Source organism: Dermacentor albipictus, chromosome 9, assembly GCF_038994185.2.
Source record: "Dermacentor albipictus isolate Rhodes 1998 colony chromosome 9, USDA_Dalb.pri_finalv2, whole genome shotgun sequence".
Lineage (NCBI taxonomy): Eukaryota > Metazoa > Arthropoda > Arachnida > Ixodida > Ixodidae > Dermacentor > Dermacentor albipictus.
In genome coordinates this window covers 25,399,077-25,416,577 of record NC_091829.1, presented here as the reverse complement: position 1 = coordinate 25,416,577, position 17,501 = coordinate 25,399,077, and the positions used below count along the sequence as shown (strand labels likewise).

At 46.4% G+C, this 17,501-nt stretch overlaps 1 protein-coding gene across 1 annotated transcript in view; it reads left to right on the top strand.

Annotated features, from left to right (window-relative positions):
* Window positions 1-408: 408 nt before the first annotated feature.
* Window positions 409-17,501, top strand: part of LOC135901919 (uncharacterized) — a 391,597-nt gene continuing 374,504 nt past the window's right edge. Inside the window, exon 1 of the mRNA XM_070525529.1 lies at window positions 409-870. Coding sequence (XP_070381630.1) covers window positions 736-870 — 135 coding nt within the window. The 5' untranslated portion in view covers window positions 409-735. The remainder of the gene's footprint in view (window positions 871-17,501) is intronic.

Below are 17,501 nucleotides of genomic sequence, written 5' to 3'. Positions count from 1 at the left end.
GGGCATAACCCCCCTTCCGTCTGCTAAACCTCCGTCCCCAAGCAAGTAACTAAAATGGCGCGAAAGCAGACGAGTTCCAAAGTATTTTCTCGACCTCCTGGATTTTCGCTTCAACTAACGGCCATCCGGCGGAACTGACTAATAAACGAACGACCTTTCACTTCTTCAAACTCACCGACAGCTCCGATGTGAAAAAAAAAAAAAAGAAATCTGGAAGACATCGCGCGTTCTCAAAAGCCCATCACGGCGACTTCACGCGACACTGCGCTGCCAAGATGAAGCGCGGCGCTGACATTCATTTCCTAAAAATTCGTCCGCTTATCCGCACAAGCCAGGCAGGGCTGAGGCGGCAATCTTTCTAGGCCGACGACAGCGCGAAGAGCACGGCCGTTTGGCACTCGCCAATAAGCAATGCACCGAAGACCGCGAGACAACGTTGTCGTCTCGCTCACTGATCGCCCATCTGTGAGCACGACACCGGCATGAAACAGCCAGGGATCAAACCCATCAAACGACCGTTGGGGCAGTGTAACCGGCCGGGGTCGGTCGCGTAACTGTCGTTCGCCGCCGCTGCAAGCTTCGAATGCGCGCCATCCGGAGCGCACGGCCGTTGGCCCAGCCGCCTACGTGCCGTGTGCAAGCTTCGTCTGATTGGTTGAACTGAGCGCCGCGACGTGTGCCCATGCGAGCCGAGTCACTTTGGCGGGAGGATTGTGTTGTGCTGGTGCTTGATTGATGACACTCTGGCCTACATCGATGGTGTGTTCCTTGGCGCACTTTTTGCGCATGTACCACAGGCGGCCGTCTTCCTTCTTGCAATTGGTGGTTCCAGGACGGACAACGGCGCAGCTATTGCGGAGCCCGTACACGGTGAGCGTTCGTGATAACACTTCTTTATTACTTGGCCAATCGAGGTGGGGATTACATAAAAAGATAAATATATCAGTAGGGGTAAACGGAGGGCAACCAGTGATGCGGTAACAAATCATGCGTATTATTCTAATCTCTTGTGAACTCGTACGTACAGTCCTAGGGGACGTTCGCGGGTCTCTACTTTCGGAGGTGTCCTTTCGCCAAGCGTCGGTATTGCGCCCGCGTACTTTTGGCGGCTGTGTTGAATTGCAGGGCTTTACCATAGTAAATGCCGTATGCTTGGTGTCGCTCTTATCTTCTACCAGGAGCAGTAAAGTAAAAAATAAAAAAAATATATAAAATGGTTGGGTTGTTACGTGCCAACCACGGTCTGATCATCAGGCGCGCCATAGTGGGAAACTCCCGATTAATTTCGAGCAGCTTCAGCGCAGTTTAATTTCCTATAACCTCGATAAGTTTGGATGGCAAAAAAAAAAAAGGGGGGGGGGGGATATACGAACGGCATCAGACGCTGTTCCGAAAGCGACCGCGAGCCCGAGCATAAAAAGCAGAAGTGAAAAACGACGGTTTCGCGATCGTCTGCCTTTCCGCCATTTTTGAAGCCTTCGCGGGGAGGGAGGGTTAGCGGGTGCCATCTTGTGTCGTCTCGCGGACGCCATGGCTTGCTGTTGTTTACCAGACGTGCCGCACTTTCTTTTCTTTATTTTTCCCCTTTGTCTTTCTTCTTCTTTTTTTTTTTCCTCTTTCGCCTGTAGCGTTGCAGTACGGCACACGATGTGTTGCGGACTGCGCTGGGTCATTGGGGCCGACCGTGTCTTTCGGCGAAGTATTTCAGTGGCTGAGGCGATAGTGCTTGTTTAACGACCATGGACATTTTGTTAGAATAGAAATAGCAGCTGGTGTTTTGCCCGGTTATAGTTCTCTTCCAGCATTTAGTGTACGTTTCCGTTTGATATCGTGTTTTCACGCTTGCTGAGTGTAGTCTTGTTCTCTCTTTTTTTTTTTGAGTGAACAGATATCTGCTATTGGGTGTTTTTTTTTTTCTCAGTGTGTTTATTAGCGAAGGAGTCGACAAGGACGTCGAATTTTGTTACTAGCGTGACTACAGCTGTTCGCGGTAGAAGAAATCTGTGGCTGAGCACATCTAACCTGACGCTCGGCGACATGCTGCACATAGAATTTTTTATTCTCAGAGAACGTGCTCAACAAACACGCACGTCAATTTCCCTTTTTTTTTTCTTTGCGTGATTTTTGTCGCACTTTAGTATATAGATTTAGGCCAATTTCCTTTCTTTTGGTTGCGTGATTTTTATCGCACTTTTACGCCAATTTCCTTTTTTTTTGGTTGCGTGATTTTTATCGCACTTTAGTGTATAAATTTACCACGTCACTGTTCCGGCTTCTACCCGCTTGCAATAAGCGTAGCGCTTTGCGGCGAAACGGTTTTTGTACCGCGCGATAAGCTGCTCGTGTATTTTATGTGCTACCTAAAGCCTCATTTGCGTAATGGAGAAACATGCCGTGTCGTTAGGTAAAATTTCAGTGCATCAACGATGCACGCGCTCATTTCGATGTTTGATTCTATGCTTTATCAAGTTATCTAACCGAAGACAAAAAAAGAAAAAAAAAGAACGGTATTGAGCTAACCAGCGCACGTTACGATGTTTTTCACTCCGGAACGACACCGAAAATAAAAATAAAATTCTGTTTTTTTTCTTTTTTTCAACCTGGCCACATTGTGAGCTACTCAGCTACGTATTGCCTGCACGTGTGGCTCAACCCTGCTATGGTGGCTAGTGGGGGAGGTGTCAGCATCGGCTGGGCTGCGCCGCGTATGGCGGTGCGGCATTTTTTCATGACAGCGACAGGCGGCGCGCTCGTCGTTTCCGAGATGCCTAGCGTGATGTGTTTGAGCAATCTCTCCGGCTCCAAGCGCGCGTCGTGAAGTCTGTGGTGAAGTTAGCTTCGCCTTCCCCGCTTTTGTTTGCTTGTCATAAGGAGTTCTGAGTAACCTTCTTGACCCACGCCACGGGAAAAATTTGGTCGGTATGCAGAGTAAGCTGGATGATCTCCTGGATGTGGGCCACCTAAATGAAGTTCACGAGATGGTAAAGCATTGTGATGCGATGCCAGATCATCGTGAAATGGTGGGATCAAATAGCGACTCTCGCATACCCTACTACGTTAGCGGGTATGTTACCAGGAAAATGCTAATGAGAACAAAGTGCGAATAGTGTTCTCTAGCTGTTGCTTCAAGCAAAAGACTCGCGCTTGCTTCCGGAAGAGTCGTGCCTTACCAACCACATGGATAGAGGCGGCCTACTTTGTCCATCTCAGGCACTAAAGGACTTGGTTGCTGCGATGGAAGATGCCTTCACGCATTGTTTCAGCTTTAACAAGTTGAAGGCTGACAGCATCATGGGCCTTATTTCCTACCTGTCAATAAATAAGCTGGATATGGTTGGCTGTGCGCAGCATAGCGTAGAAATCACCAAGTGATACGGCTTTTTGTCATCACGAGGTTGCACGTCCTTGTCGCAGGAGAGAACGCATCGAAGCAAGGGAAGCGAGAAAAAATTAAGTACCTAAGTTGATGGTGGTGGTGGCGGTGGTGGTGATGATGTTGAAGCAGGCGGGGTTAGCCTGGCATACATAGCCGGCAATTTTTCCGCCTGATCCTCCTTCGAGTTGAGATCAGTGGTGTGTCACCAGGTGTCGATGAGCCCCGTGTCTCGCAGGAAGGCTATCAGAAGTCGTTGCGCTCTCTTCCTCAATGCCGCGGGCCCTCTGGGGAAAACATCTTCAAAGGTCCTGTGCGTGAGACCGCTTTTTTGTAGGTTGTCGACCATTACTTTTTGTTCTGTGTCAAACTGAGGGCATAGCCAAATGAAATGTTCGATGTCGCCAATGTCACCACAGAAAACACAGAGTGGGGAAGCGCGAAGCCCAGTCTTGAATAACCAAGCTGGGGTGTACGCGGAGTCGGTCCTGATGCGGTATAAAAGCGTCGCTTGTTCACGTGTAAATCCATGAGTCACACAGGATTCGTGTGGATTCTTGAACATCTCTCTAAAGTGAAGGCGGATTGCACCCTTAGGGTTTCGAAAAGCTTTTGGAGCTTTCACTTTTGGGACACATGTCAGCGCTAGACGTGCAAGAGCGTCAGCTTCCTCGTTCCCATCAATTCCTACGTGTGATGGAATCCACTGAAACCTTATGTTAAATCCTTTGCTCATTAGGTCGTCGATCAGTGCCAGAGACTGCCTTGTAAATTTCTCTAGAGGTAGGCGGAAACTACGGGCCTTTTCTGCACGAGATGTCGTGGTGCTGACAGATTCCAAGTCAGCATTACCTAAGTTGAGGCGCACAACATAACTGCATAACTCCAAAGTTTATATCAGCAAGACCAACATAAGGCGTTTATATATGTAAAACAGGAATTGTTCACATCACATTGTATGCCCAGAAATATCTGCATATCTGAACAGAATTTGTCACCCGACAAATTATTGTTTGCACTGCACCTTGTTCACCGTTTCTGGGTATATACCTCCATTATATATTGGATCTGCGCTCCATTTCGTGTCAATTATTTGTTTGAGAGCTAACAACCATGTATATAGAGTCGTGTGCATTATTTTATTAACAATAAATATCCTTTTAAGGCATTTTTGGCATTATTTGAGCGGTACTAAATACGCGAACTTAGTTCTTTGCAGGTTTCTATTATTGGAAACCAAATTTCCCTTAACGCTCTCATATTATGCTGAGTTTTGACCATTGGTGCCTACAGTTCTACCTTTCATTGCAAAATTAAATAAACTTGAATTAATCATGGTTCACTCGAGCGGCCCGTTTCAACTGAGGCGCGCACTTCAATGAGGCGCGCACCAACCAGTAGACGATTAGGCGAAGCGCCTGTAGCTCAAGGCACTAATAAAGTCACGCCAGACATAACTGCATACGGCACCCCATAATAGTCCCTTAAAATGTTAAAGCGGCATTGGCAAACTGCAAACAACCGCCTACTGCGGAAGCTTTCTGTTTGGTGCAAATATGAGTTTCACAAGTGTTGCACTGAGCGCGAATCTAAAGCGCGGCGATAAAATGACCAAAATTTAGTACATAGTACGTTAGGCCAGCTGCAGTGATAAAGTCGCCTAGCCTTTAAAGTGATTTTCCGATTCGCGGATTGCGCCCCAAGAAGCCGCGGAGCGAGAAAGCACTTCACAGCGGAACCAAATAACCGCAGCGGACCTTAGCCAGCGTACGGGAGGCATCTCGGAGCCGACAGCAGCGCCGCCGCATCGTCCTGAAAATATGCTGCCTCTCCGGCGCTCCGATGCCGACACCGCCCCCTCTAGCCACCATAACCCTGCTGCCTTGTTGGTAGATCCACACGATCTTGCTGTCATTTTAGAAGTGGTAGCACTGCTACAGCAGTTTTCAACGAATCGCTTCGGGTGGCAGGCGTGTTAGTATAATTATTCATAGACTGTACCTGTAGGACGTCGTACCGGTGGGACCGGAAGTGGCTATCTGTGCCACGCGGCATTCGCGCCATGACTGGCGCGCGGGAATAGTACGAATACGGTAGTATACAGGGTGTTTAACGTAACTTAAACCAAGGATTTAAGAAAGTGGTGAACCGCAACTAAATGCAACCAACGACATTTGGTTTGCCGTCATGCGGCGCTCTTTAGGTGTTTTTTTATATTGCACTTAATTTGTTAACCAAGATCGACTATGCAAATTTTTTTATATTCCCGTTGGGGCCAAGTGCGTTTCATTGCGTTGTAGAGGAGGTTCAGAAACGACCGATCCAATTTCTCGTGGCAACGTACATGCTGCGTGAGGATCGTTTGCGACGTTTAAAGAAAGCCCGCGAAATGTGAAGTAAAACCACGTGACTGCGCTCGTGCACTATCGTATTGTAACGCTCTCAACCGAGCGTCAAGCCTGTCGCTTACCAGCGACGACGAGCCTTCTTTTCCGCGTGCCACCGCCAAACTTACTGACGTCACTGTGAAGCTAGTTCCTGGAGCCGTGGCCGCTCACTTCGCCACGGTCAGCGCGCATGGTTATTTCGCGCATGCGCGGTTGAGAGCGCTCCAATTCGGTAGCACACGAGCGCAGTCACGTGGTTTTGTTTCACATTTGGTGACTGCAATTATGCGGCGCGCTCACCATCACAGTTGACGCAGTGTAGATGGTTATATCGCATGTTTTAGAAGTATGTTCATTGTTGCTTCACTTGGTGCAAGTCAGACGACCTCGACATTTCTGGGAACTGTGGCCGAACCTATGTCACTTGGTAAAGCATGTGAGAAGGTTTGACACGTAGGGCGTAACCCGAAGCTTGACGTACTGGGCCTCGATGGACTCGGGCCTTGAGCCGAATGTGATTATCAGGTGATTGGTCTGGATTTCTTTGCCATCCTGCCTCATCATAATTCGTTTAACGTTATGACATTCTGTTCACTGAAGCCCTCCAAGAGTTCAGCCTCAGATATAGCTGCAGCAGGTCATCGTCCGAGACGATGCCGGGGGTCGCGTTCATAGTACGGTGCGGAGTTACCGTTATTTGGGCGTCCCCAAATGACACTACTTTGGGCAGTTTTTCATATTGTTTCTGATCGCGGACCTCCAAGAGGAGATCACCTCCTGCCATCCTCGACGCCTTCTCACCTGGACCAAAAACTGCACTCAAGAGACTTCGAAACAGGGAACGGTGAAATTCTTCGCACTGTTTTTTTCTGGCTTTTCAAAGTGAATGATGTGGAATTGAGGGAAGTTCTTGATTTCCCATCTGAAAAACTGGAAAACATCTTCGGTGCACCCTCGTTTCTGAGGGCGATTAGGGAGTTTAGGGAAAGCGTTCTTTATAAGTATAGATGGGGTTTTTGGCAGCGAAGCCATCTACCCATCGTGGAGGCGAACAAGGGGACGTGACAGCAGTTCCTGCAAGGGAAGCCCTGCCAATGCCAGCCGTACATCGCTGCTATAGTTAGAAGAAGTATTTTAATGATTGGAAAATGTAGAGAGGTCGGCCGGATAATGGAGCATCTGGCCTGCTACTCTACGTAAGGGAAGGGGAAGAGGGGACGAAAAAGGGTCACAATGAGGGATGATAATGGGAGGAACGAGGTGAATGACACATTACACAACTGGTATCACAGGCGTGAGTCCAGGCCCGTGTCACCTAGGAAACGTGAAAGTGCACGCATTGTCTCTGTCGCCTGCCAACTCTGTGGCCACGCGCCTAGCAAGAGGTTCTCGGACAGTTGTCCAATAGTACAGCATAACCAAGACTGGCTAGCCACACAAGGTTAACCCTTGCCGGCGGGAAACTTGGAAGTGAGAAAGACTGAAGACTGAAGATGAGGACAGGAAAAGGCGTCTGCTGACTTCCTCCAGGTGGGTCAGTCTGGAGGTGCCGTCTATGTGAAATAGAAACCTAAGATGTCTGTCGCCTCCATCGAGGGGCCTTAAAGGTCTAAACACCCGGCATCGGCTCAATCCTCCAGGGTCCCCCCTATCCCCAGACACGGCTAAGCCACGCATGACGACACGGGAGGGTGCAACACTCATGTGCTCGGGTACGTGGTGTCGCAAGGCAAAAAACGCCTGCTGACGCAAACGTCCCTGCAGGGTGTAAATGTATAGCCTAAAACATTCTGTATACCGGGGTTCCCACGTAACATGAGCGAAACTTTAAGCATATGCAAATGCCATATAGCTGGATGTAACCAAGGTAATGTTTGCCGTCGCTTGGAGATACTCTGATTATTTTTTGGTTTATGTCTAATTACATAATTAGTCCAAATGAATCAACTTTTCATATGTTATAAGTTGTGTCATATGTTTCGTAAATGCCGATGAAAAAATTGTAGGGCAACATGAAGAACTCGATAGAGCTCTCTGTTGCTAGGTGCTACATAGGAGCGTTTTTCCAAGTACGAGGGAAGGGCGCGAACCACATACTTTTCCCATGTCTACAAACCAGAAATGGGGTTTCAAATTTACTTGGTGCTCACTCTTGCAAAAGTATTAAAGTGTGGCCAATTTATGGCAGCAAACAAACAAACGGCATACAGCTGCCGCAACTTTAAATTGATTCTTTCCTATGCTTCATGCGAGCTTTTGTGATCAAGCAGGTGCTTCAATGAAGAGGCCACCATCAAGAAAGCCAATTTTCGCATCACCGTTCTCATGAAACATTGAATGGGACAAATTAACCTGAAAAAATTCGCTTACTGAATACGGAACATTTTTTTTTTTGAATTGAAGACCTTTTTGGGCTTGGGCAGCGCATTTTTGCTTTCATATCTCATAGTCTAATGGTGGCTACGTGGTTCATATTTCTTTACCTGGTCGACGATGTGAACCAACGTGTGTGGCTTTGGCGTGAAAGCGTGCTGCCCATAACGGTTGAAAATTTTTGGTGGCTGATAATCAATGGCTCAAGTGTACCTAATGCATCAATGCTCCAAGCTGGAGAAAGTATTAGCTGCATAACTTGACAAATAAGAATCAAGGATTCGCATGTCTGCCCCAAGACACTAACAGAAACAGTGCGGATTAAAATAAGTGGGAGGTGCACTACAAGAATAGCTGTTGCACTTACTGATGACACAAGTTGTAATGATGCATCAAACAACCGTGGGTACTTAATGCCACTGATAGAATGCTGAAACTTGAAGGCCTTTAAGGAATCATTTGGTTGTCTTCTACTAAATGAACGAAGGGTACGTATTTGGCGATGCATGAATAAAGAAATTTCTTTGGGTATTATCCTCTCTAGAAGAATATGCATAGGGTCAAAGAGCTCATTTTGAGTTAAAGGGAACCCTGTAACTAGGCCAAGGACAGGTGGGCCTTTAATATCCGAAGAACCTGACATTTCCTTCCACTTAGCCATGTTTCTTGTGCTGAGAAACCGCTGCACCTTGGCTTCAACTTCCCTGTTTATCCTCATAGGATAATCTGAGTGTAAAAATATCACTGGAAAATCACAAGGGCGTGCATTACAGCACCGGCATTCATAATACATGTTTCGTTACGAAGATTCTTTAAAGCCCACTATAGCACCTCTTGCGAGACTGTGACCCAGAAATGCTACCAGGCACCCTTGTGCCCGTATCTCTCCTTCCTTCAGTTGAAGCGAAATTCATCTGCATGCCAGCTTCTTCATGGCTTCGACAAAATCCTGTAGCAGTTCAGTTTTAGTGGCTGATGTCTTCAGATTTCTTGAGTTTGAAACAGCAATAATAAAGATAGAATTCAGCTGTGACCTTTTAGAGACTGGAAAGTTTGCGAATGTAACATGTTCTCTCTTCATTCCCAAAGGGTTAGCAATTTATACATCACAGTAAAGCACGACCCCCAAAAGCATTCTCCTGCTTCAACTCAGCGCGACTCTTAAACCTTAAGCCATTGCAAATTATCTCCGAGAAATGTCACTGGTGGTAAGCTGCTCCTTCAAGGTGTTGGAATAAATTTTGCAAGATGGACTTGAATGGTGCATAGTATGCCAAACTACCATTTGAAAGAACCAACCAGCGCCCGCGAATTTCCTTATTTCATCGCTCTACCCAGTCTTCTGCCGTCCTCGACTGCGTTTCCCTTCTCTCGTTGCCCATTCTGTAACCCTAGCGGTCGAACGGTTGTCAAACCTGCGCGTTACATGACCTGCCCAGCTCCATTTTTTTTCTCTTAACGTACATTAGAATATCGGCTATACGCGTTTGCTCTCTGATCCAAACCGCTCTCTTTCTGTCTCTTAACGTTATACCTAGCATTCTCTGTTCCATCGCTCCTTGCACGGTCCTTAACTTGGTCTCAAGCTTCTTTGTCAGTCTCCAAGTCTCTGCCACATATGTCAGCACCGGTTAAATGCACTGATTGTACACCTTCCTTTTCAAGGATAATGGTAAGCTTCCGGTCAGGAGCTGGCAATGTCTGCCGTATGCGATCCAACCCATTTTTATTCTTCTATGAATTTCCTTCTCATGATCAGGGTTTCCTGTGATTGATTGACCTAGGTAATCGTACTCCTTCACAGACTCTAGAGGCTGACTGGCGATCCTGAACTCTTGTTCCCTTGCCCGGCTAATCATCATTATCTTTATCTTCTGCATATGAATCTTCGACCCCACTCTTACACTCTTTCGGTTGAAGTCCTCAATCATATGTTGTAACTCCTCTGCACTGTTGGTGAATAGAACAATGTCATCGGCAAACCGAAGTTTGCTGAGATATTCGCCGTCGATCCTTACTCCTAAGCCTTCCCAGTTTAATAGCTTGAATACTTCCAAGCACGTAGTGAATAACATTGGAGAGATTGTGTCTCCCTGTCTGGCTCCTTTCTTTATAGGTATCTTCCTACTTGTGTAGAATTAAGGTAGCTGTGGAATCTCTGTAGATATTTTCCAAGGTATTTACGTAAGCGGCCTGTACTTCTTGATTGCGTAATGGCTCTGTGACTGCTGGTATCTCTACTGAATCAAATACCTTTTCGTAATCTATGAAAGCCATAGAGAGAGGCTTATTTCACTTTGCTGATTTCTAGATTACCTGATTAATGACATGGATGTGATCCATTGTAGAGTATCCCTTCCTGAAGCCAGCCTGTTCCCTTGGTTGACTAAAGTCCAGCGTTGCCTTTATTCTATTGGAGATTATCTTAGTGAATATTTATGTAATACTATGGGAGTAAGCTAATGGGCCTATAATTTTTCAATTCTTTAACGTCTCCCTTTTTGTGGATTAGTACAATTCTTGCATTCTTCCAGTCTATAGACACCTCGTATAAAGAGCCGCCAGTTTTCCAAGCATTTGGTCTCCTCCATTTTTGATTAAATCGACTGTTATTCCATCTTCTCCTGCCGCTCTTCCTCGTTTCGAGTCTTGCGAGGCCCTTCTCACCTCATGGCTAGTTATAGGAGGAGTTTCTATATCCTGTTCATTACTGTTTCTAATGGATGTATCTTGACTCCTCTGGGTGCTGTACAGGTCAGTATAGAATTCTTCTGCTTTTACCATACCTTCGAGATTGCTGTTGATATTACCCTGCTTATCTTTCGGTACATAGATCTTGGTTTGTCCTACGCCAAGTTTCTTTCTCACTTTATAGTTTCGAATATCACTTATTTTTGCCTTGTTGATCAGTTTTGACAGTTCTGCGAATTCTATCTTATCTCTTGAGTTGGACACTTTCATTCTTTGTCGTTTCTCTATTAGGTCCTTTGTTTCTTAGGAGAGCTTGCCTACTGGTTGCCTTGGTGCCTTGCCTCCCAGTTCAATTGCTGCCTCTGAAGCCAGCTTAGTTGCGGTTTCATTCATTACCTTTATGCCACCATCTCTCTGTTTTAAGGCTGCATAATTGCTTGCAAGTACCATTCTGAGCTTGACTGCTTTTACCTTTACTGCCTCTAGGTTGACCTGACAAATTTTGCTCTCTTTGATTGTTGACTGTGTGACTTGTTCTGTTTGAATTTGACTGTTCAAATTAAACACATCGAAGTGCAGGCCTTTTGGATAAAATAAATCTGAATCACCTTTCACAACAGTATTCACAGCTGTTTTTGCACATATGTATTTGCCCTCAAGCAGCCTGCACAAATTGGACGCACTGTCCTCATCACTAAGTGTACGAATATCTGGTTTTAATGAAGGGCCCAAATTTAAGCTGTCTGCATAGCTTTCTCCATATTCTAACGCACTGATTTCAGTCTGAACATGAAGTTCCTCTGAGACCTGTTCAGGTCCATGAAATTAGTCATAGCGTGTCTTGCAGCTGCTGAGGGCAGCAAAAGTTACCTTACAAATGGCGCAGCTGTATATTTCCTAATACCAGGATGATGTTCTTTGGCATGCTTAGCAAAACGACTCAAGTAATATGTATGACGAGAAGTCGCAGTGTTTGCACAGGTAAGCTACATGAGCTGTGGAACCTTTCTAGCCTCTATAGCTGTGGAGCTTATGGAAGTAGCAGTTGGTTCTGCTTCTGGACCATCGCTCGTGCGCTGCGTTGTCATGCGGTTCACTTGGACATCTGAGGATCCTTCGCCACAGTCTGGGGATCCTGGAAGGCATGTTTGCATGAGCAACATACGATCTTCTGCTAGAAACGTTATCCGTCCTGCATGTTCAAGAAAAATGGAAAAACAACATTTTTACACTTAGTTGTTAAATCAGGAATGCCAAAAGTCATTGCTGAAGGCATTTGCCAAAGATATTTCAGTAACGAAATTTCTTTTCAAAGTGAGCTTACTGATTGAAGCTTTTATTTTATTAGTACTGTTTTCTGGCGCAAGGGCTACAACGGCCAAGAAGTGCTAGTAATGATGTTTAGTAGTGCGGCAGAATATTAAAAACACGACTGCGGGTATAATGGGTTGCGATGCCTGTGATGTGCTGTGGTGGCTGTAAAGGCGTAAAAAAACGAAAGACGTCTTGGATATCTTGAGCGATTTTAGAATCATCATGTAGGATTTGGAAGTAGAACTGATAGAAAATAGAAGCTTGTGACGGAGTGTTAAAGAAACAACAACTTTGTTTTACGTTTGTTGTAGTTATGATGCCTTTCCAGATCCATTTGGTTGGAATCTAATATTTGATATTGTGTATATGCAACATTTTCATTAAAACACACATATGCCAAATACACGCTCATCAATGCTTGACGTGATGCAACATATTTCAAACCATCAAATATGCTTCTTAGTGCTGTGCATACACGTTGAACCACTACTCTGGTATTGCTTTTTACTTAACAAATCTACCTCGGCAGACCCCCGAGCTATTAGGCAGGAAATAGATAGCGGCCGCATCGAGCAACGTTACCGAGTCAAACAGGACAAGCTGCTGCTTCAGAGTGATTGGCAATTAAAGAACGAATAGCAAGAGACAGTTATCCGTGTTTAATTATGAAGCGGGGAGTCTGCAGACAGCTTGGAATACATTTCTAGCCCAGCTTCTACAGCACAAACACTGTATACTATACTCGCGCCGTCAGGACACGGCGTGATCAGCTCTGAAAGCGCCGTTTTTGTCTTCTTGAAGCTGCAGCCAAAAGCTTCGCATGTCTTCCACTCGTTCACCACCTACGATATCCGCCGAAACAGAGGTTTGCTCAACCGCATGGTGGAGTTATGATCATCCATTTTAAACACGACCGGAAACGGAAGCAGCTATAAGGCAAGCGATGGACGCATCACCACGTGATCAAAGGTGAAGGCGCCCGCGGTATATCGCCTTGAAAAGAGTCTCTATAGTGTGCAGCTTCCGTACGTGAAACCTGACAACTTACAAAGAAAATGCAGCAAGCCTTAAAAGCAAAGACCGCCTAATGAGTACTAAAACTGACAGCTGCAGATGTCCACCGTTCCCCGCGGTTAGGCCGCGTTCTATGCGACTCGAGCTGTATAACAGATATCCTGCGGTCCATAGGGTGATATGCGAAACTTGTCTCTCAACATAACAGAAGACCGCTGTGATGCCCCTTTCTGGTTTAAAAAGAAAGAAGAAAAACCGTGCTTCCTCGTTATGGGTGGTCCGGAAACCTCCACCGTAGCTACCAGGGCTACATGATAGCAATATCTCTAAACCAACCACCGCGTTTATAATTTGCTGCACCAACCGGAATGACTATCGCACTCATTTTTAAAGTCTTCTTTCATCTCGACGATGAACCTGCTTAACGACGACCAGAAATATATATACATATCTTTACGAACCAGAATTAACGGGCGGCGTGTAATATTAAGAACTAATTCCAGGCCTCCTTTATATACACTTATCCGTGGCTAGGCGAGTGGACGGGTGTTTTTGTTGCACCTTAAAAGGGGATTTCCACTCTGGGTGCCACCGCGCTCTTGGTGTTTGCCGAAAGGTCCAGTGTGTGTTTGTTTGTTTGTTTGTTTATTTACTTTTGGTCGCACGGCGACGAATTAGCAGCACGGACTGACGCCTACAGGACATCGCGTGACGATGTCGTGGCGCCGTTTTGCCGGCACCGAAAGTCGTGGTGTCGCGGACCGAACGGCGGGGATTCTCACGCTGGCGTCACAAGCGTCCCTCGTGTGTGGACATGCCTCCCCTCCTCCTCCTCCTCCTTTAGCCTTGCCTGATCGGGCACCACTCTCGGCGGACCCGCATCTTGCATTGCGCGCCGGTCTCGACCGTGTGGCGCGGCGATGGCTTTTTAATCACGGCCGGCCGACCTGGCCGGACCCGTGACCTCTGGCCCTGGCGGTCGCCCCCCCCCCCCCCCCCCCTCTTTCTAAGTTTTTAACAGATGACCGCTAAGGAGATTCCGCCTCTTTTAGGCCCCACGTTCTTCGTAGACGCCCTTGCGCCCTCTCGCTTGGCTCGCTGGGGCGTCGCATTCGGTCTCTAATGAGCCTCGATGTCGTCTCGTGCGCAGCCTTTCTCTGCGGCGACTCCGAAAACGTGTATTTCATCTGTCCTCGAAGGGTGATTCATCTCGTCGCCGTGTGAGGCTGTTTTCCGGACCTGTTATTTGTGAGCTTTATCGCCCCGGGTCGCTAATAAATGACTGAAGTTCGCTAAAATGACTTAAGTGCAGGACTTAAGTTTCCGTAATGAGTATGTACAAAGGGTATGCGAGCGACACGCATTGCGCAATATTTAAGGACACTGCATTAATTTCGCAACTCGCGTTATATATATATATATATATATATATATATATATATATATATATATAATAATAATATTTGGGGTTTTACGTGCCAAAACCACTTTCTGATTATGAGGCACGCCGTAGTGGAGGACTCCGGAAATTTTGACCACCTGGGGTTCTTTAACGTGCACCTAAATCTAAGCACACGGGTGTTTTCGCATTTCGCCCCCATCGAAATGCGGCCGCCGTGGCCGGGATTCGATCCCGCGACCTCGTGCTCAGCAGCCCAACACCATAGCCACTGAGCAACCACGGCGGGTGTATATATATATATATATATATATATATATATATATATATATATATATATATATATATATATATATATATATATATATATATATATATATATATATATATATATATAAGGAATGATCGTTTGAACAGGATAGAGATAAACTACGCGTGTGCGCTTGGTTCAGTTGGAGCTACGGGGCCATCGATGAGATTTGAGAAATGAATGAAAAGCGAACGTCTCAGCGTGCACTTTCGTTATAGAGTCTGCTGCTGTAGGCACGTTTAGCCCTTCGGTTTAGTTTGAATGCAGTGAAAGAGTTCAAGAATGCGCTCGGGTCCTATCTCTTTGCCCTTAATTCTTGCTGGACTTCGCGTGGTACATTATTTCAGAAGGAATCAAATGAAATCTTTGTTGACGTCCTAAAAATTGTTGGCGGCGTGGAGCGAAAGTCATTGTTGGGGTTTGAATAGGAGCCTACGCCTCTTACAAAGATGTACAGTTGCGTTCGATACGAGCTGCAATACGGTGCATGGATTGGAACGGAGCGCGAAACTGCATGGCGGGGCCTACATGTGAGAAATTGGTTTGATGAATATAATTAGTACGGTTTTTATAGGGCCGCAATTTTCTGCATGTCAGTGCTGCCGTACGCTATTGGGGCCCCTTTGAACACCGCGTTGCAGCTCATATTGTCGGTATACAGAAGGGGAACCGGAGTTGCGGTGGGGAACCCTCCATTCCGTTCACCCTCCATTCCGGTGAGATGAGATCTCCGTAAAGCCACTCCTCTTAAAGGGACCCTGAAACGATTTTGGCGATTTTCTACAAACGTACTGAGTCGTTAGAGTAGGTTCTTCTGATCATTAATTGATGCATCTAAGTGCTCTGCGTAAAGCGTGTAATTTATTATAAGGTTTTAAAAATACCCATCGCTGCCGATCGCAGCGCACTGCTCGGCGGAATTTTAAGCCGCCCCTACCCATATGATGCAAATAACCCATATTACGTCACATGGGCGAGCTATCTGATTGGCTGACCAGGGCGCGTGGTCGATAATTTTTTCAACTTTATGGTGAACAAATGATGCTCGTAATAGTTGGAATGTTAGTTACTTTGTTTTTGTAAAAAGAAAATAACTTAAAGAGAATACACAAGAATAGTTTTTTAGTACACTTCAGCACTTCCGGCACACAGCAAGTGTCGTCTGCTTGTGTTACAACGTACTCCATTTTGACGAGAGCTCCGCTGTCAGAGTCGGTCTCAGTCTTTTCGCGAGCACTATGATTCGACTTTGTTGCCTTGTGGACTGCAAGCGTAGCGACCTGCAAGCCGCGAGTCCAGTATTAGGGCAAACGCAAGCGCAAGGGGACAGGGTCTGGCCGCTTGACTGTGCCGGGATGAGCCGCGAGATGAGCAGAAGGGCAAATGTGAACGGTCTGCACGGTGCAGCCACCTGGTGGCACAGAGCTCAACCATACACAGTAGCAGCAACGAAGTGTATTCTTTGCTGCTGGTGTGTATTTTTCGCAGGAGTGTAATCATCAACACGTTGATTTATAAATGTTTAAAATGCTTTACACTTGGTTAGAGCCATATTAGCGCTTTGTGTGACTGGTTAAGCGCTGCGCCAGCAAGTGTGTGGACCGTGCAGACCGATCAGGCTGCTCACGTACGTCTACGCTAAAGTTCCTTCATCAGCTTGAGTTTATGCCTCCAGTCACTTGCCGAAATGACCAGCTTGCCTGTTTTTAGCGGAGTACCGGACACGTTCGGCGCTACGACAGAATGCTCGCAACGCACGCTGCTTCGAAGCTCTCGGTCGACGGCCAAGCGGCTAGCGGGGAGGCCTCGCGCGGGAGGGGGCGTGCTCCTAAACAACCGGAAGTGAGCGATGTGACGTCGCATCGTGACGCTGAACCAGTGAAGGCGGAGCTTAGCGCCGCTCGCTCGGCGAGCGAGTTGAGGAGGAAAAGCATAGCTAGGGAGGAGGGTAACTTCTAATCGCTTGCAGCTCCATTATTACGTAACGCTTCACTTAAATTGTGGTGCGAATGTTCTACTTAAGCTGTACCCTACGCGCCTACAAAATTTGTCCGAACCGTTTCAGGGGCCCTTTAACTTCTTGGAATGGTGAGAGTTCGACCATTCTCAATCCTGGAGTGGCTGAGCTGGTCCATTCTATTCCTCCAGTTCCAGTAAATGAAACGGTTTCTCTCTGTTTGCTACTTGCGCTTGCGTGGCTATAGCGAATATGTGTATTTATAGGTCTTAACAACGCGTAGTTTTTTTTTTTTCGGGCAATAACACATTTTGTGGCTTCTCATCTCTCTAAGAGCAGTGTAGCCTGTAATCTCTGCTCTTGCAGTAAATGAATGCAGAGCCGAATGAATTGCCGAAGTCTGCAACCATTAGCGGTGTGGCTGTTTTTGTCCTGCATCCCTCTGTCGAAGGTCAAGCATGCTCTTGCTTAACTCCGTAACTAATTGTTTAGCTAACTCTAAAATGTGCTGTCTTTAAACGCAATTCAACGTTGTGGTAAAGGTTTTCGGTTCATCAGAAGTGTGTGCAGAATACCTGTTTATAATTACCTCGGCAGAGGTACTAGGTAAATACCGAAAGAGCCGTTTGGAGTAAAAATTTAGAAGTGTAAAGATGGCCAAGTCTAATACAATTGGCAAATTG